Genomic DNA, 21,144 nt, shown 5'->3' with positions numbered 1-21,144 from the left:
GTAGTTCTTATTGCTGGGGGTCAGAGCCCACCCAGATCCTCTTTCCGTGCTGGTTGCTATTCAATCCTGCCTTTGAGGAGAAGCCCCTTGGGCTGGACTGGGCTGAAATGCTGAAACGTCTCTCCAGCAGCAGGTCTGCCATCTCTGGAACTCATTGACTGCATTCTCAACAAACCTCTGAGGCTGGAGTATTTTTGCTTTCTGCTTCTGCAACACAGAGGAAGGAAAAGCCTCTTGTGGGAAGGAAACTGGCCAGCTGGGGCCAGGCCCAGAGCCTCAGCCTGAGTTCTGAGCAGCTGTCTCAGCCCCCATCCCAGAGCCGGACCAGGGCAGGCTGCAAGGGTAGATGACTTTGCAGGTTCATTTGGCTCCGAAGTCCAAGGAGTCAGCACGGTCGGGGAGGGCTGAGAAGATAGTACCATGACTGACTCCCCAACAGAAGCCATTCTGTAAGAATTTATCAACTATCACTGACTGAATATAACGGCCAACAGAATTCAACAGAATTCGTAAGAAAATATTTCATTGCATCCATGCTTTTCAAAAGTAGGCCTTTTAAGACTACTTCTTTCCTTGGCTAATACACATTTAATTATTCCAAAAATTAAGACCTATTTTGGTAAAAAAATAAAACACATGCCAATATCACTACCTTGAGTAAGCCACAGAACACATTCACTACTTGAATTGATTGGCAATGACCGAAGCACCTCTCTCAGTTCATGAACCATTACTCTAATTGCACATTCAGTGTTTTGAGATAAAGCCCCCCACCCCGCTACTGACCTAGAAACCAGAAACCTCTAATGCAGTGGTTCTTGTTTTTAAGAAACAACTTTGTTGAGATATAATTCATAGACCATATAATTCACTTGTTTAAAATGTGCAGTTTGATGGCTTTTAGTATATTCACAGAGTTGTATAATCATCACCGGAACCAAATTTAAAACATTTCCATCACCTTCCAAAGAAATCATGAATCCTGTGCCCATTAGCTGCCACCCACAATTTCCAGTCCCCCAAGTCTCCTTTCATAATAAGCCACCACAGATCTACTTATGGTCTCTACAGATTTGCCTATTCTGGAAATTTCATATAAATGGAATTACCATATGTGGTCCTTTGTGATTGATTTCTTTCATGTAGCATAATGTTTTCAATATTCATCCATGTTATAGCAACGGATCAGCACATCATTTCTTTATTTTATTTTATTTTTTTTGGCAGAATAACCTATTGTATGGCTATCGTATATTTTACTTATCCATTCATCAGTTGATAGACATTTGGGTTGTTTCTACTGTTTGGCTGCTATGAATAATGGTGTTATAAATATCCATGCACAAATTTTTGTTTGGGCATATGTTTTCTTTTCTCCTGGGCTGACGCTTGGGAGTAGAATTACTGGATCCTATGGATCATACAGGGTCATTCATGCTTAACCATTTGCCAAAGGATCTGCCTCATTTTGCACTCCCACCAGCAATGTATGAGGCTTCTAATTCCTCCCACATTCCAGCCAACTTGTTATTTTCTGTATTTTCTATTATAACTATCCATCATATTTCATTGTGAGATCCTTTGCCCATTTTTAATTGGGTTGATTTTTTTTTAATTATGACAGTTATTTATATATTCTAGACACAAGTCTTTTCACTTTGTTGCTAATGTTCTTCAAAATATACCACATTTTTAATTTTGATGATGTCCAGTTTATCTGCTTTTCCTTGTGTTGTTTGTGCTTTTGATATCACATCTAAAAAACTGTTGCTTCTTCCAAGGTCACGAATATTCATGCCTATGTTCTTTTCTAAAAGTCTTACAGTTTTAGCTCTTATGTGTAGGTCTTTGATCCCTTTTGACTTAACTATTTTGTATGTTGTGATGTAGGACTCCAACTTCATTCTTTTGCATGTGGATATCCGGTTGTCCAAATACCATTTGTTGAAGACACTCTTGCCATTGCATTGCCTTGGCACCATTGTCAAAGATCAATAGATGGTAAATATGATGGTTTATTTCTCAACTCTCAAATTGCGTCTATTGTTTTGCAGGTACTACACTGTCTTACACATTGCAGCTTTATAGTAAGTGTTAAAATCAGGAGGTGTGAGTCCTCCAACTTTCTTCTTTTTCAATATTATTTCGGCTATTTGCTATCCTTTAATTTCTATATGAATTTTAGGATCAGTTCACCAATTTTTACAAAGAAGCCAGCTGGGATTTTGATAGGAATTGTGCTGAGTCTATGAATCAACTTGAGAAATATTGCCATCTTAACACAAACATCCACGTTTATGGATGTTCCCATCCATAGACATGATATGCCCATTTATTTAGATCATCTTTAATTTCTTTCAGCAGTATTTTGAATTTCTGAGGCACTTGTTCTTGACTCTCCCTAGTCATTAAGATTAGTTGGGGGATATTTTAAAAAGATCAATGCCTAGTCCCCACGGCAGATTTGAATCAGCATCTCTGGGTGTGGGACCCAGTCATTGATATTTTTAAAACCTTTGCCAGGTGATTCTAATGTGTAGCCAGGTTTGAGAGCCACTACTCAAGTAATGGAAACACTAAATGTAGCCAAGTACCAAAAAAATATCTGTTGGAAATATCATAGTGTGCTTGTGGGCAAGCTGATGAAGTTCAGCTGTTAGAACTGCCTTGTAATTTATTTCATACAGAACATCTCAGGATTAGTGAGAAGAAAAGGCCAAGGGAGAGACAATGGTAAATTCCTATCCGGTTAGGATGACAAAGTAGATGACAGATTATTTTAAGGCTTGTGAGATTCATCAAAGGCTGGGAAAGAAGAAAGAGAAGAGTGGAGATCCGTCACTGCAAAACTATTTCATTCAGAATGTTCTATTTCTTTTTTTTTTTTTTTTTTTTTTGAGATGGAGTCTTGCTCTGTTGCCCAGGCTGGAGTGCAGTGGCCGGATCTCAGCTCACTGTAAGCTCCGCCTCCCGGGTTTACGCCATTCTCCTGCCTCAGCCTCCTCCGGAGTAGCTGGGACTACAGGCACCCGCCACCACGCCCGGCTAGTTGTTTGTATTTTTTTTTAGTAGAGACGGGGTTTCACCTTGTTAGCCAGGATGGTCGCGATCTCCCGACCTCGTGATCCACCCATCTCGGCCTCCCAAAGTGCTGGGATTACAGGCTTGAGCCACCATGCCAGACTGGTTTATTTTTAGAGGCAGAATCTTGCTGTGTTACCCAGGCTGGAATGCATTGGCATGATCACAGCCCGCTGCAGAATGTTCTATTTCTAACCACTCCTGTCCAGCCATAGGGACAGTGATTTTTACAGTAGATTTACAAAACCTTTCAGTAGTAGCCAAAGCTTTCCTGAGTATATTATTTCAACTCAGAGTTCTCTTAGAGAACCAGACAGTAGAGGAAAGGAGAGAGCAAAGAAAAAATGTCTGCTTGTCATCTTTAATGTCATGGGTCACTAAGAAAATTTAAGTGATGTTAAAGCAGAGCGTTGATGCTGTGTAGAGATAAAATTACTCTGAGGACTGGGCTGCTACCTTGTCATACTTACTTTCCTACCAAGGACTCAATTCTCACCAAGGACCAATTTAAAAAAGGCAAAGAGGTAGGAACCTGCAAAGCTTGTGCAGGGACAGAGAAGATGGATTCACTGCAGTGGAAATTCTGTGATTCAGTTGGAAATGAAGCTGAGAAATGAGGGAGTCAGTCAAGGGAGGCCTTAGTGGATTTTTCTCCTGCAGAAATTAGGGAGTCAAGGAAGAATTCGTAGCAGAGGGAAGAAACTCGTGAGAATGTATGGGACAGATCCAAGGGAAACTTGGGGAAGGGAAGGTGCTTTGGAATTTCTTATTAACCAGATTTTTTTTAAAAGAGCTGGAAATTGGGCCGGGCGCGGTGGCTCAAGCCTGTAATCCCAGCACTTTGGGAGGCCGAGACGGGCGGATCACGAGGTCAGGAGATCGAGACCATCCTGGCTAACACGGTGAAACCCCGTCTCTACTAAAAATACAAAAAACTAGCCGGGCGAGGTGGCGGGCGCCTGTGGTCCCAGCTACTCGGGAGGCTGAGGCAGGAGAATGGCGTAAACCCGGGAGGCGGAGCTTGCAGTGAGCTGAGATCCGGCCACTGCACTCCAGCCTGGGCGACAGAGCGAGACTCCGTCTCAAAAAAAAAAAAAAAAAAAAAAAAAAAAAAAAAAAAAAAAAAGAGCTGGAAATTGATGAAAGGAGTTTGGGAGACAACAGGCAGCAAGCCGTGGTGATGAAGGAACACTGGTACCATCAATAGAAAGGGACAGGCAATAGGCTAAGCAGGCTTTATGAATGTGAACCAGAAAAAAAAAAAAAAAAAAAAGTTACCAAACTAAAAAATGTTTGGCAAGTACTTAGGAATGCAGAATTAATGCTTTATAAAGTGCCTGGGCTGAAAAAAGAGATTGGGAAGGGCTCCAGGTACATGATCCCTGAAGTCTTAAGAAATGATAGAGATCTGTGGTAACAAGTCTAAGAAGTGAAGATCAGAGAAATTAGAACTAAACCAGATTTAATTGGTGGAAGGTGGAAGAGAGATTAGTGTGAGAATCAGCAGAGTAGTGCAGATGCAACTGTGAGTTTCTGGATGGCAATTTGGCTATATATCAAAAGCTTTCAAATGCATAGAATCTTTGGCATATCAATTACACTTCCCAAAATATATTCTAAGGAAACAATCGGAAGTACCTACAGTTATCAATAATATTTTTGTATACTGCAGTGCTATTAAAATAGGAAAACAAAGGAGTGGAATAGGGAAACAGTCTAACTATGTAAGAGAGGATTGATTGAAAAAAAAAAAAAAGGTAGCACCTTTACATTGTAGAACACTGCATAGCCATTAAAAATCGTGTCTTAAAAGAATATCTAGGCCGGGGTGGTGGCTCACGTCTGTAATCCCAGCACTTTGGGAGGCTGAGGCGGGCAGATCATGAAGTCAGGAGTTCAAGACCAGCCTGGCCAACATGGCGAAATCCCATCTCTACTAAAAATACATAAATTAGCCAGGCATGGTGGCAGGTGCCTGCAATCCCAGCTACTTGGGAGGCTAGGCAGGAGAATCGCTTGAACCTCGGAGGCAGAGGTTGCAGTGAGCTGAGATCATGCCACCGCACTCCAGACTGGGCGATAAGAGCAAGACTCCGTCTAAAAAAAAAAAAAAAAAAAAAAAAAAAAGCATATCTAATGATATGGTAAAAATTACCCCAATATAATTTTAGATGAGTATACACTACTCAAATTTATAAATACAATGATTCGAGTCTTGAAGACATATCTGAGCATCATTGTTTGAGTTAGGTGGTGCCTATCTAAGAATGATTAATAAAAAGATGCAACAGAATGGTAGAAAAAAAAAAGCATGATTAATAAAAAAAACTGAAATACTCCAAAATTAATAGTGATTTCTGTCTAATAGAGCTTCAAGTGATTTTTATCTTTATTTACTCTTGTTTGCATTTTTCATATTCTCAATGAATATATATTATAACCAAGAAAAACATGTCTTTGCTAAATGCTGTCAACATCTGATATGATAATGCTTTACTTATAAGTCATTTTATGTAACATCCTTTTTTACTTCTACATATTCAACACACATTTACAACTAAGCTGCTTGTGACTGATGCATTTCCCCCATATTTACCGTCAGCAGTTGTGTTTCGACTTCATCGTGAACTAGATCGATTCCCATTCTCTTTTCTCGATGAAATAGACATTCCCGGGCTACCTACAGATACACAGATAATGGAAAGCACTAATAAAAACTGACAATCCATGACTAGCAGCTCTAATAATTTGTTTCAAAAATAAAGCAATAGATACTTCCAATACCAACTTTTCCAGCCCTTTTGTGAAAATCTAGCCTGAAACAGACTGTAGCAACTAAACGAATCCCTGCTGCTAGTTCAAAGTTAAAGAGGTAGCTCTTCAAAATAGTTTGAAAATATTCCTAATTTGGAAATTTGACAAAACGAAGCAGATGGCATTTACTTGATCCCCACAAATTAGCATCTGAGGGCATTAGTTGGCATTAGTTTCTTCAGGTGAGACAGTTCAATAACATGAGACACAAGTCTTCAAGATATTTCTAAATATTTTCTGCTGAGAAGAATAGGTAGAAATGAATGATTATCTCTAAAAAACATCAAAATATTTTTTGTGTTGCCAAAAGTTCCAGTGATTATTTTTAAAGTGTCATTTATTGTTTTTCCAATTATCAGAATAATATGCCTTTACTCACTGAAGAGAAAAAATACAGAAAAGTAGAAAATATGATTTAGCCATACTCCTATTACTACTTTGTTTGTTTGTTTGTTTGTTTGTTTGTTTTAACAAGATAGAGGTTATAATGTTCTTACAGCTTTATATTATGCTTTTTAGTATTGACATTAAATAGTAGACCCAAATCATGAAATATTCTTTGAGATAAAGTATGTTAGTGGCTCTAATGGAAAACAGCTTAAATTTCTAACAATAAATTATGTATGAAAGAACATTATGCAGCAGTTAAAATGCTTTTTTCAAAGACTATTTCATCACATAGGACTCCCAAATAATATTAAAATTTTAAAAGCATAAAATATAATGGTATGTATACTATAATCCAGATATACTATCTTTGAACAAAATCTTTGGGCAAATCTCTAATTGTTTAATAATATCACTTACCAGAAAAAGAATTAAAGGGTAGAGGGGAACTCTGATTATCTTAATATATATTACCAAACTGCTTTCCAGGAAATTTCTACCAATCCATAGCCCCACCAGTAATATATGAAAGTGTCCATTTTCTCTCCTATGGCAGCTCTAAATGCTATAAATTTTCATTATTGCAAGTTTGATAGGCCAAAGGTAGTTATTTCATTGATCTAATTTGTATTTTATCATTCAGCTTAAACATTTTTTCTTATATTTGTTGATTGCCTGTATTTTCTCTTTGGAAGCTTATCTGTTCATGTGACTAATTTTAAAAAGCACTTTCCAATACTGTGTTGACAATAAATTTTCAAACACACAAGAACATCTGGACAAAAGCTGCAGAAAAAATTCCAGTTAGAACCATCTTTCTGAAAGTAGTCATAACTGAAAGGGTTACTAAGAGAAGAAACTGAATCTCCACTGGAAATTAAGAAAGTAGCTATCATTTTAAGGATATTTTCAATTCTTAAAGGCAGTCGGGGGTAGGATGAACTGTAGAATAAATCAATATTTCAGAGGAATCTGAGGCTCAGGGAAGGTGTAGAAGCCCTTCTGATTCTAAACAAAATTTTATGATGAACTAATTCAAAAAGATCATTAGTGAACTATCAACTGTTCTCAGGATTCCTGGGGACTGTGTGCCTCTGTGTGTGTTTCTGTATAGTGGGGAGGGGTTGCAATAGGAAGTGACAGTGCACAGGGTGCCCCAAGAAACTCCTCCACCCACCAGACTTCCAGTTCCTTGATTCTCTAAACTCTTCTACTACAGACGCCATGGTAGAGACCTACGGGAAGTGCTCATTGCATGGGAATAAGTCATGCAAACATGAAGAAAAATGGTGCTAGCTGTGCTCATCAAAATGTATACTTCTAAAATAATTTCTATAATTTGCACATCTTCAAACATGGAATGTCTTCTTTCAATGGAGGAGGGTGGAGAGGGGTTGGAGGGCCCATCACATAGCCTGAGGATTAGAGGTGACTCGAACCCATTCAGAAGCCTGGTCAGAGGCCAGTAACCAACTGAAATGCCCCCTACATTACTATGGCAACTGGCCTAATCTCAGCCCCATTTTTCTATTTAGTCAAGCAAATTCCATGTCCTAAGATGGTCTCATTTGATGATGTCACTACGTCTTGAAAGGGAATCATAACATATACACAGGAGGCGTTTCATGATACAGACTAAAAAAATTAAGTTTTTGGTTGTATAAATAAAATTTTGGTTGTAAAATAAAGTTTTTGGTTGTATAAATAAACAATCAAATATTGTTTATTTTAATTTAGGGACAGCAGTGATGAAGCAGCCTATTTAAGAGATAAGATGGTAATATGGTTTGGATCTGTGTCCCTGCACAAATCTCAATTCAAATTGTAATCCCCAATGTTGGGGGTGGGGCCTGGTGGGAGGTGATTGGATCATGGGGGTAGATCCCTCATGAATGGTTTAGCACCATCCACTCGTCGCTGTTCTCAGAATAGTGAATGAGTTCCCTGGAGATCTAGTTTTTAAAAGTGTGTGGCACCTTCCCCCTTTCTCTCTTGCCCCAGGACCCTTCAAGATACCTGCTCCTCCTTTGCCTTCCACCATGATTGGAAGCTTCCTGAGGGCTCCCCAGAAGCAGAAGCCACTGTTTCCTGTACAGCCTGTAGAACCGGGTGCCAATTCAACCTCTTTTCTTTATAAATTACTGAGCCTCAGGTATTTCTTTATAGCAATGTGAGAATGGCAGAATACAGATGGCATGTTCACCTTACGTTGTGTATTCTAATGTATTCTAATGGTGTCTCTGTAATTGGCCTTCTTTGCTTTGCATTCAGAATTACTTCTTAAAGTGGTTGTTCTTACAGTGTATAATGCATAAAAAAAAAATAGGCAGTGGTTTTGCCATTGCTGAAACCAGTTGCAGATTTATTGATGGGGGTTGGCTTCTACAGAGAATTAAAACATAATTCAATATATAAATAACCACAGTAACTCAACCAGTGGGTTACAATCACAAAACTGCAGTGCCTTCTATCATAAGGTCTTACCTGAAGAGGGGCTTCAGTCTCCATCAAAGCCCGCTCCAGTCTTTTCTTCACATCAATAAGTGCATTTGTCTCTCCAATCATTTCATCCAACTCATGAATGATTTCAGATTTCCAAAACCCTATGTCATTGACACGTTCTCCCAGGTTTTGGGTTGTGTCTGCCTGGGTTTTTCTTGTTTGTTGATATTTGTCTTGAATCAGGCGAGATGTATCTACTCTTAGTTTCTCCGAATTATGTCGGGAAGTGTTGGACTCTTGATAGTTGGTTAAATTGGACCTGTACCAGTCATCTGGTGTGTATCTTGTGAAGAAGGTGGTTCTGTTGGACACAAAGGGAAGCATGGCATTCTCGGACACCCTCTGTGATCTGGTGCAGTAAGGGGCCACGCTTGGGTAACTGGAGGCGACTTTGTAGTATGTGCTGGGTCTCCAAGGAAGGCTCAGGCTATGGGTCAAATTGGAGTGGGGAAAGCGGTCCCTGTAGCTTGAGGCCATGGTACTGATGGCTGGTAGAAAGTTGGTTGGTGTTGGTCTAGGGTGGGCGTAAGTTGACGTTAAAGTACAACCTACACGTTCCATGATGCCAAAACACTATTTGTAAATCTCTCCTGTTAAAAAATGAAAAGTAAAATAAGACAGTCACATAAATTAATCCCTGGTGAAACATACAGCTCAAACACGTTAGATGCTTGTTCTCATTTGTGATTCACATTCACCATTGATAATCTATTCCAACAAAGTTTCTTTTTAATCTCTGTGTCTCTAGAATGTATTAAGATCACATTTTTATTGGCCATTTGAACTTTTAAATTTTTATAAAAATTATGAGAGTAATATTGTCTTGTTGCAACAAATTCAAATTAGGAGCCTAAACTATGCATCTTAATGGATAAGGATTCAACATAGAATTCTCACTTGAGGTCAGGAATTCGAGACCAGCCTAGCCAACTAGACGAAATGCCGTCTCTACTAAAAATACAAAAGCTAGCTAGCTGTTGTGGCAGGCACCTGTAATCCCATCTACTCAGGAGGCTGAGGCAGGAGAATTGCTTGAACCCAGTGGCAGGGGTGGGGGCCAGATAGATTGCAGTGAGCTGAGATCGCGCCACTGCACTCCAGCCTGGGCTACAGAGAGACTCTGTCTAAAAAATAAATAAATAAATAGATTTCCGTCTCAAAGCATGATAGAGTAGTAAAAACTAGACTTAGCCTCTTATATCTAAAAATCTAGACTGCTGATTTTAGACATTGGACAATGGACAGCACAGGACTCTGAGCCATGAGAAAAGAGAAACAAATAAGGTGAGTCCACCTATTTACTAGCTATGTGACATTGGACAAATTGCTTAACCTCTCTGTGCCTCGGTTGCTTCACTTAGAAATAATAGGGAATAATAATAGCACTTCCTTCTTTGGACTGTTGTGAGCAGTGGTAGCAGCAGGGGATTGCTTGGCAACTCCCCACCCCTGCCCCCACAAGTCATCCTAAATAAACACTTCTTCTGGATAACAATGGTGTGGTTCATAGGCAAACACAGCTCAAGAAAAGTACCTGGATATCATTTCCTGGCCACCTGCAACCTGTAAGCACCTCCAACGTATAACAGAAATCCTAGGGAAGCCATGGGGTTAGAAGGGCTAAGACAATGCTAAGTATTTAGAAGGCTTAGCACCGTGTCGGGCACATAGAAAGTGTGCAATAGATCTTAACTTTTTAAATTGCTACCTCAGAGAAGTAGATAAAGTAAAAAATAAATATCCTTCCTCCTCGCAAAGGTGAACTCCTCAGAAGTAGCCACTAAATAGTTCATTAATAGTTGTATCTTTCCAGATTTTTCCTATCCATATACCAACAGATATATTATTTATATTTTATATACCTCTACCTATATACCATCTATACCTCTATATAAAGCTTTTTAATACAAAAACTGAATTATCCTGATCATTGTATATATCATTGTAGATCATGCTTTTTTTTTTTAACTTAAGTATATTTTCTGGGCCACTCCCCCTGTTAGAACATACACATCTACTGATCTACTTCATTCTTTTTACCAGTTCCATTATCTGAAACTTTTGATCATTTTTATTCCAGAAAACCAAGGATGCCACAGACCGTAACATATCTTTTAGCATTTAAATGTCATTCTGTTTTGGGGTTAATGTCTATGGACTTGTTTACTAAAAAGGAAAAATACAATCAGATCCAATTCTATGCACTGCTCAGAAAAATAAAAATTATCTAGTGACTACTAAAATAGCTATGTGTTGAGGACTTTGGTACCCACCTACAAAATAATCTATCTGTAGAATTGTGTTCAAATCACAATCCCCACAGATCGTTTGATAAAACATCCACCCATGGCCCTGTGCTTATACAACCCTAGCTCTCTTTCTGCTAAATTCTTTCTTCCTATAGCCCCCAAACATGTTAGACTGGCCAAACTTACAGACTGATGGTGAAAACAAAAGCCTTAGTTACCACTTGCAGTTCTTTGCTTCAATTTGAAACTTGAACATTATGTTTTGAAAAAGGAAATTTAAAGTACTGAGACCTTAGGGTCCTTAAGGTTGTCTTTAGTTCCAACCCCTTCCCCATGTCAGATCAATAAATAATCTGGTTTACTTCTAGCAAGAAACTTCAAGTGGTGATAGACCACTCCTACTTTGCTTTGGTTTATTTTATTTTATTTTACTTTTAGACGGAGTCTCGCTCTGTCACCCAGACTCCAGTGCAGTGGCACGATCTCGGCTCACTGCAAGCTCCGCCTCCCGGGTTCACACCATTCTCCTGCCTCAGCCTCCTGAGTAGCTGGGACTACAGGCACCCACCACCACACCTGGCTAATTTTTCTGTATTTTTAGTAGAGTCAGGGTTTCACCTTGTTAGCCAGGATGGTTTTGATCTCCTGACCTCGTGATCCACCTGCCTCGGCCTCCCAAAGTGCTGGGATTACAGGCATGAGCCACCATGCTGGGCTGGTTTATTTTATTTTTAGAGACAGAATCTTGCTGTGTTGCCCAGGCTGGAATGCATTGACATGATCACAGCCCACTGCAGCCTTAAACTCCTAGGCTCAAGCAATCCTCCCAAGTAGCTGGAGCTACAAACACACACCACCATGCCTGGCTAATTTTATTTATTTATTTTAGTAGAGATGAGCAGGTTTCACTATGTTGCCCAGGCTGGTCTCAAACTCTGGCCACAAGTGATCTCCCGCCTCAACTTCCCAAAGTGCTGGGATTACAGGCATGAGCCGTCTTAATGATGCTTAATGAGCCTGCTTAACTCTTGACAATAAGAGATCTAGAAACCAATAGTTCACTTCATCCTTCAACCATGTAATTTCACTTGTAGAATGCCACCCGAGTTTTCCCAGCATTTGTTATATTGGCATCTTGAGACATCTCAACCCATGTTTGAACGGTAAGTCATCTGCTCCGGGGGTGATATCTGAAGATGCAAGGGTTTATACACCAGATGAGATATGTGAACTGAGAAAAACAAATACAGTTTACAAAAGCACCTGGTGATTTGTTTTTTAATTAGAGGTGAGATTTGTCATAGAATCTGGGATCTAAAGCATAAAGCATAGTGGTTTAAAGATCATAGAAGTAGAACTCCTCATGTACGGCTGTCAGTTTCATATGGAGAGATAATATTTTACAGCCACAACTGAAGTTCTAGTTCTACCAGCCATCTCGTACGTCATTCAGGAAGACTGAATCAAAGACATCACTTGGGGATGGTTTCACCAAAGTATTCCACTGTCATGCATTTTAGGCCATGAATGGTCAAGAAAACCAAGACTGTCATGAACTAAAAAATACTTAAAAACTGAAAACTGACTTCTACCTCCAACCATGAGAGAATAATAAAAACCAGACTTAGCTTCTTATATCTAAAAATCTAGACAAAATATATGAAATAACTGCATTCAGACCTCAGACAACAGGCATCATAAGACTCTGATCCTTGAAAGAAGGGAAACAAATAAGGTGAGCCCTCTGATTGTCAAGGCATTGTACCCAAAGGCAATTTTCAGACAATGAGAAAAAACATGAAAACTGAACAGAGCCTGGCAGCCTTTGTGAGTTGAGAAAGTGATCAGAATTCGGGGAGGCTGAGAAAGCTAGAAACTGTAAAGCAGGTTTATGGAATAAAGTGAGCTACGCAGACATAGAGATCCAGAAATCGACATGGGGATCTTTGTCTTTGCTGAGGATAGGCTGCACAGGCATCAAGGAACACTCCACAAACCCTGGCAAAGAGCGATGGCAGAGCTGTTAGCTGAACAATTTCTAGAACTGACAGAGGGTGGAGATACATTATGAACACAAACTAACTAGATTGGAGGGTCACTGGCAACCACCTGGAGCATTCAGGGGAGACACCAGAGAGGCCATACGTTAGAGGTAGGGCTTAACTATGCCTGGAGTGAAGGTAATGAAGACTCACTCTAGCAAAGCTTCAAAACAGGTCTCAAAGATATCAAGCTAATCCACAAGTAACTACCTTACAACATCAAGACACGCAAATATGTAACATCACAATGTCCAGCATCCAGTCAAAAATGACCAGACGTAATAAGGAGCACAAAAATGTAACCCCTAAAGAAAACTCAGTCAATGGAAGGAGGCTTAGAAATGGCAGAGATGATGGAACTAGTAAACTGCATTAAAGTATTTGATACAAGGACATTGAGAAGAGAGAAATGGAAGACTAAAGAAGAACCAAACAAACTTTAGGGATAAAACATACAATATTATACTTGTACAACTTCACTACATGAGATTAACAGCATATTAGAAATTGTAGTAGTAAAGATTGGTGAGCTCGGAGATTTTTTTTTAAGTAAAAAAGACAATGAAAAGCACCTTGGTAACCTATGGTACAACAGCAAAGGTTCTAAAATTAAGGTTTTGCAGTGTCATTAAAAAAAAAAAGGAGAAGGACAAAAATATTTGAGGAAATAATGACTGAATGTTTTCCAAATTTTCTGAAAACTATAAATAACTAGGTCAAAAAGTTCTACAAACTCCAAGAAGATAAATACACACACACACACACACACACACACATGCACACACACACAATCCCCTGCTGCCACCACCACTCCAAGGCTCATGATCAAATTGCTGAAAACCAGTGATAAAGAGAAAATTTGAAAATCAGAGAGAAAAGACACATTTGGAAAAAAAGAACAAAGACAAGAATCAGTGTTGAATTATTGTCAGAAACTACCCAGACCAGAAGACAAACAACATTTTAAAAGGGCTGGAAGAAAGTGTAAGCCTCAAATTCTGTAGCTAGTGAAAATATCCTTCAAAACATGAAGCTGAAATAAAATGTTTTCATAAAAACAAAATCCAGAAGAATTCATCAGCAGCAGACCTGCAATAAGAGAATTGTTAAAGGAAATTCTTCAGGGAAAAGGAAATTATACCAGATGGAAAGTTGGATCTACACAAAGAAATGAAGAATGTCAGAAATGGTAAGCATGTGTGTTAATAAGAAAAACAAAATCTTTCTAACTTTCGAATTTCTTTAAAAGATCGTTATTTAAAGTAAAAATAAAAAATTGTGGCATTAATAAAATAGAAGTAAATTATATTGTAGCCATAGCACAAATGACAGGAGGGCTTAGATGGCCATATTAGATGATAAGGGTCTTATAACTGAAATGAAATAATGTCACTTAAACATACACTGTGATAAGTTAAAAATACGTATTGCAAACTTTAGAGTAGCCAGTTCTCAAAATGTAAACTAAGGACCCATGGGCCTGCCTAAGACCTCTTGGGAGGTGAAATGGTCAAAATGGTTTTCATGGTAAATACTCAGATGCTATTTGCCTTTCTCACAAATTTACAATGGAGTTTTTCAGAGGCGACATGATACATACTATCGCAACAGGCTGAATGAAGATGAGAGCCCAGCTACTACGCTAAAAATTACTATGCCAAAAATATAAAACAATACTAAATACTTCTTACTAAATTATTTTTGGTTCCAGAAAATATTTTAATAAAAACATCATGCTAATGTATAATGGGTTATTATGGTTGTTTTAAAATAATTTATAATTTTTAATTTCTAGTATAATAAATACAATAGATATAATCCACATAAGTAAAAGCTTGTTGAGGTCCTCAATATTTTTAAGAATGTAAAGGGGTCCTGAGATAAAAGTGGTTTTGAACCTCTGACCTGGAGCAGTATCTAAGACTAAAAAACAAGAATTTTAACCAATAATGAAGGGGGAACAAATGGAAGACAAAAAAGACTCATAATTATTCCAAGAGAAAAGAGAACCAAAAATAAGACAAAGAAAAACCAAATAGAAAAATAATACAAATCCAACTACACTGATAATTAAACAATCCAATTAAAAGGCACAGATTGTTAGAAATGGTTTTTAAATAGCAATATTGAACTATAATCTGTCTAGGAAAAATCTCATTTTAAATATAAAACACAAAGAAGGCCGGGCGCGGTGGCTCAAGCCTGTAATCCCAGCACTTTGGGAGGCCGAGACGGGCGGATCACGAGGTCAGGAGATCGAAACCATCCTGGCTAACACAGTGAAACCCCGTCTCTACTAAAAATACAAAAAACTAGCCGGGCGAGGTGGCGGCGCCTGTAGTCCCAGCTACTCGGGAGGCTGAGGCAGGAGAATGGCGTGAACCTGGGAGGCGGAGCTTGCAGTGAGCTGAGATCTGGCCACTGCACTCCAGCCTAGGTGACAGAGCAAGACTCCGTCTCAAAAAAAAAAAAAAAAAAAAAAAAAAAAAAAAAAAAAAAAAAAAAAAACACAAAGAAGTTAAAAATAAAAGTATAGGCCGGGAGCAGTGGCTCACACCTGTAATCTCAGCACTTTTGGAGGCCAAGGCGAGTGGATCATGAAGTCAGAAGTTCAAGACCAGCTTGGCCAAGATGATAAAACCCCAACTCTGCTAAAAATACAAAAATTAGCTAGGCATGGTGACAGATATCTGTAATCTCAGCGACTCGAGAGGCTGAGGTGGAGAACTGCTTGAACCCGGGAGGCAGAGGACCATGCCACTGCACTCCAGCCTAGGCAACAGAGTGAGACTCCATCTCAAAAAAATAAAAATAAATAAATAAATAAATAAATAAAAGTATGAAAAAAAGATAAACTGTTTAAACACTAATCAAAAGAATACAGAAGTGGCTATATTAATATCAAATCAAGTAGACTTCTAAACAAGAAATATTATTGGAGATAGAGAGAAAAATAAGGATAAAGGGATCAGTCAAAGAGATACAACAATATTAAATGTTTATGTAATCATTTACGTAACTTTCAACACCTAAAGCAAAAATTGACAGAACTAAAGTGAGAAATAGACAAATCCACATTATATTTGAATATTTCAACATTTGTCTGTTACTAAATCATAGAACAAGTAAACAAAAAATTGATTGATACATAGACTATTTAAACAACATTACAACTAACTGGACCTAATTTGCATCTTTAGAATGTTTTAGAAAACATTCACCAATGTAGACCATATCATGAGTCACAAACAAGTCTAAATAAACTTAAAATATCAAAAGTATACAAAGTATGTTAACTGACCATATCAGAATTAAGTTAGAAATCAGTGATAGAAAGATATTTGGAAAATCCCCAAATAGTAGCAAATGAAACAACACCTTACTCCATACCTCATGAGTCAATAATTACATGGGAAATTAGAAAATATTCTTAACTAAATGAAAATGAAAACAGCATAACAAAATTTGTGAGATGCAGCTAAAATAGTTATTAGTGGTAAGTTTATAGCTTTAAGTGTTTACATTAGTAAATAAGAATGAGGTAAAATCAGTGATCTGTGCTTTCATCTTAAAATGCTAGGAAAAAAATAATAAACCCAAAGTAGAAGGAAAAAAAGAGAAAAAAAATCAATGAAATAGAAAATAGACAAATAGAAATGAAAAACAATAAAACTCTATCAATAAAATTGATAAACCACTTGACAGGCTTATCAAAATTAAAAAGAGAAGACAAATTACTAATATCAGGAACAAGAGAGGCAATATTCCTGCAAACATTATATAAAGTGAATAAAGCAATATTACTAACAACTTTATGGCAAGAAATTTGACAACATAGGTGAAACGGACAAAATTTTCGAAAGATATACAAATAACAAAAACTGATTAAAGAAGAGTTAGATAACCTGAGGGGCCCTGTAGTATTTTTTAAAAATTGAATCTGCAGTTTAAAAACTTTCCTCAAAGAAAAGTTCAAGCTCCAATGGGTTCACTAGTGAATTCTATCAGACTGTTAAGGAAGAAATACCTTAGTTTTTAAAAGCCTATGGCTTACTTTGGTGGTGTGCGTCTTTTACAATGATTAACTTACTCTCTAAATTCTAACTTAGTCGATTCTTTTTTTTTTTTTTTTTTTTCTCCTGAGACGGAGTCTCGCTCTGTTCCCCAGGCTGGAGTGCAGTGGCATGATCTTGGCTCACTGCAAGCTCCGCCTCCCGGGTTCACGCCATTCTCCTGCCTCAGCCTCCCGAGTAGCTGAGACTACAGGCGCCCGCCACCACGCCCGGTTAATTTATTATTATTATTATTTAGTAGAGACGCGGTTTCTCCGTGCTAGCCAGGGTGGTCTCTATCTCCTGACCTCATGATCCGCTCGTCTCTGCCTCCCAAAGTGCTGGGATTACAGGCGTGAGCTACCATGCCCTTCCAGTCAATTCTTAAGAGAGCATGTGCAGCACATAATAAGATCATTAACTGATGCTATAAATATCTCATATTTGTAAAGAAACTGAGCAAATTCTTTGGAAAAATGACTGAAAATAGCTATGGAAAAATCCTTTAAATTAGGCAATTGTTTTTTATTGTACATTTAATCATGATGTTTTGGTTTGAATGCTCCCCTCTAAAACTCAAGTTGAAATTTAATTACCATTGTGCAGTATTAAGAGGTGAGACTTTTAAGAGGTGATTATGTTGTAAGGGGTCTGACCTCATAAATGGAATACTACCATTATTGTGGGAGTGGATTAGTTATCACAGAAGTGGGGTCCTGATAAAATAATAAATTCACCCCCGTTGTCTCTGTCTCTTTCATTCTCTTGTCCTTCTGCCATATTATGATGCAGCAAGAAGACCCTCATCAGGTGTAGCCCCTGAATCTTGGACTTCCCAGCCTCCAGAACTGTGAGTCCAATAAATCTCTGTTCTTTATAAATCACCCAGTATCTGGTATTCTGTTATAGCAGCAGAAAACTAAGACATATGACCAAACGGAATTTTAAGAAATGAGACATGGGCTACAAAGTGAAATACAATGTTTAACTAGGTGCACTTAATTTATGGTCAACAGTTATTTACATACTGAAAAAAATGCTATAATAGTCTTCTATAAATATTAACATGCTAAATATAGAATCAATCACACAGAGGTTTTAAGAACCGGAAAGCTCCATTTGCAATCCAAAAGTTGGCTTCATATTGGGTAAACATTTTATTAGCATATTTAAGCAAGACTTGAAGATCATAAATATTTTAAAGTACAAAAATCTACAGACCATTTTCTGCAGAAGACACAGGTTTACATGACTTGCTCCACACCCTGCCTTAGATCAGGGGCAAGCATAGGCTTGAAGGGCTCACGTACAAACCCCTTTAGTTCCTTTGTAGCCACTTAATTACAGTTCCAAATTGGAGCGAAAATAAAACAGTGCTGCCAATGCACTAACAAATACCAGAAGTAGAAGAAATCATATCAGACATCAATGTTTAATTTCTCTTTACGCATATATTACATAAGAATACAGGAAAACTTCATCTCTTCAAAAAAAAAGTTTGGTTAAGGAACTCGATTCATTGATGGTGTATAAATTATTACACATTGGAGAGCTACACGGTGGTATCCAGTAAAGTTGAAATGTCATATTCAAATATGTTTGAATATGTTCAAACATATTCAAATATGTTTACAATTAGAATGTACGAGAATTCCTTTCTAATATTTTTAAAGGGAGCAAACTAAAAGTCCATCAACAGGAGGATGCATAAGTAATATGCGGTAAATTCACACAAGAATCACCACACAACAGTTCAAATGAATGACCTGGAACACGTACAGCATAACCATTCTATCAACTCAAAATGTAATAGTAGGCTGGGTGCGGTGGCTCATGCCTATAATCCCAGCACTTTCGGAGGCCGAGGCGGGCAGATGAGGAGGTCAGGAGTTTGAGACCAGCCTGGGCAACTTGATGAAACCCCGTCTCTACTAAAAATACGCACACACACAAAAAAGAAAAAATTAGCCAGGCGTGTTGGCAGGCGCCTGTAACCCCAGCTACTCAGCAGGCTGAGGCAGGAGAATTGCTTGAATCCGGGAGGCGGAGGTTCCCGTGAGCTGAGATCACGCCATTGCACTCCAGCCTGGGCGACAAGAGCGAGACTCCGTATCAAAAGAAAAAAAAAAAAAAGTATACATTGGCTTGGGATAAACATATGAGTAGCAAAAGTATAAAAATATGCAGAACATAAGTAAATGCTAAATTTTGTAGGTTAATAGGAATAGGGAAGGAGAGAGGAGAATAGGATTTCCAAGGGTTACGTAAGAGGCCTCAACTCTGCCTGTAATCGATTTTTTGTTGGTTTAAGTTTGGGCTGGGCACATGGATTCACCCCTGGGTTCACTCTACTTATTGTGTGAAGTATTTTATTTTAAAGAAGAAAAAAGTAGAATATTTTGTCAGTTACCTCAAAACATTTTTGCCTATTAGTAAAACTATGTATTTTTTTCACAATAATCAAACAAATAATTTTACCCATTTCCAGGATGTTTATTTCTCTGTAACACCATATACATCCAGGAGAAAACATAAAGGGGTTTGGTCTAAACTGCCCAAACACAACCGAAAGCTTTGCAGCCATAGCTAAACAGAAATGGCTTTGGGCGGTGAGAGAACAGCTTTGATCTGAATTTCAGGAGCTCTGACTACAAGACCAGGTGATTGAACTCTCCTCCCCGTGGCTGCAGATCTGAAGGATCGGCTACTGAAGCAGAGGGGACGAGGAACACCGTGCGGGGCGGCCAGCACCGCAGTGGAAAGGCACAGCACTGCTAAAGGGTAATAATTAGAATTAAGAAATTAAATGAGTTAGCACAGTGCAGGGGTTCGGATGCCCCTTCCCTGGTTCCGCGTTTAGAAATAACTTCTCAACCCTTGAAAAGCATCAGAAAGGTAAATTACGAGGAAATAGACGTCTGGGTGGGAGGTGCCTGTGGATTTGTATGGCTTTTATTTGGAAAGAAAAGTGAAGATGGGGGGAGGAATTGCAGGGTATCCGCGACCTCCCGCGATCCGGAGGCCAGAGGTTGGAGTCCTGGTTGGCGAAGGGGGATCCTTTGCGGTCGTCCTAGAGGCAGGCTGGAGTCAGCGAGACCACTCACCTGTCGGCGGATGCCCGGCGAGGGGCGGGAAGGGGCGGTGAGAGGAAGGGGTCGCAGCCTGCCACCTGCAGCCCCCGACTGGGGCCCAGACCGGTCCGGCCCTGGCCCCGCCTTTCCTATCTGTGACGATAGCAGCACCTGTGGGCCACTCAGCGGCCGTCCCGGCGGCTCGCCGGGAGCTGATTGGCCAGTCAGAGGAGAGGCGGGAGCTGTCGGGCCAGGAGGGAAACCAGTCGGGCGGCGGTTACTATGGACGCGTTCACGCTTAGTAACCGAGGCCCCCCGCCCTTTGGGAGACCTGCTTGGTCCGGGAGGTGAAAGGGGTGAAGAGTAGCCCAAGAGAGAGGCTTCCGTGATTTCCCCGCCTTTCCTTGAAGCCTGATTCGGAACTCTTCCAACTGCGAAGAACTTGGCCGATTCTAAGGCACACCAGGGCTGCCTGGAACCTTAACACCTGCCTAGGTGTTGACAAGCCCCCATCTTTCTTGACAAGCCTCTCCTCTCTCCAGCAGAGCTTCTCCTGTGACCGGATTATCTAGTGTTCCTTCCCTCCTTCCTCACTCTAAGAAAATGGTTTGAGCTTTCCCTCTCTCTCTCCAGCAAATATTTCCGTAAACAGCAGCCCTTACTGTTTCTTCCAGGTGCTGATCCACATTTTTAAAAACATACATCATTGCTCATCCATGCAAGCTCTTTCCAACCCTGTAAGAGGGTTTATATTGTACAGATGAAGAAACTGAAGTTCGGGAAGTTAATGGACTTAGACAATGTGACTCAGGGGCAGAGCTTACACTAAAACTCAAATCAGTCAAACTTCAAGGCATCTTTCCATGAGGCAGCAGTCTAACCGTGTGAGCAGCAAGAGAATTCACTGAGCTACTTTAGTAACTAGTAATGCTAAAGAAAATAAAGC

General features: G+C 39.2%; 1 protein-coding gene across 1 annotated transcript in view; it reads right to left on the bottom strand.

Moving 5' to 3' along the window:
* The window catches only part of TEKT3 (tektin 3), a 39,196-nt gene extending 18,867 nt beyond the window's left edge, over nucleotides 1–20,329 (bottom strand). The window contains exons 1-3 of the mRNA XM_030923701.1: nucleotides 20,232–20,329; nucleotides 8,767–9,374; nucleotides 5,678–5,761 (exon numbers count right to left, since the gene is read on the bottom strand). Of these exons, the coding sequence (XP_030779561.1) occupies nucleotides 5,678–5,761; nucleotides 8,767–9,345 (663 nt within the window). The 5' untranslated portion in view covers nucleotides 9,346–9,374; nucleotides 20,232–20,329. The remainder of the gene's footprint in view (nucleotides 1–5,677; nucleotides 5,762–8,766; nucleotides 9,375–20,231) is intronic.
* Between the last annotated feature and the right edge of the window lie 815 nt (nucleotides 20,330–21,144).

Source organism: Rhinopithecus roxellana, chromosome 19 (assembly GCF_007565055.1).
Source record: "Rhinopithecus roxellana isolate Shanxi Qingling chromosome 19, ASM756505v1, whole genome shotgun sequence".
NCBI lineage: Eukaryota > Metazoa > Chordata > Mammalia > Primates > Cercopithecidae > Rhinopithecus > Rhinopithecus roxellana.
This window is presented reverse-complemented; position numbering and strand designations above follow the sequence as displayed.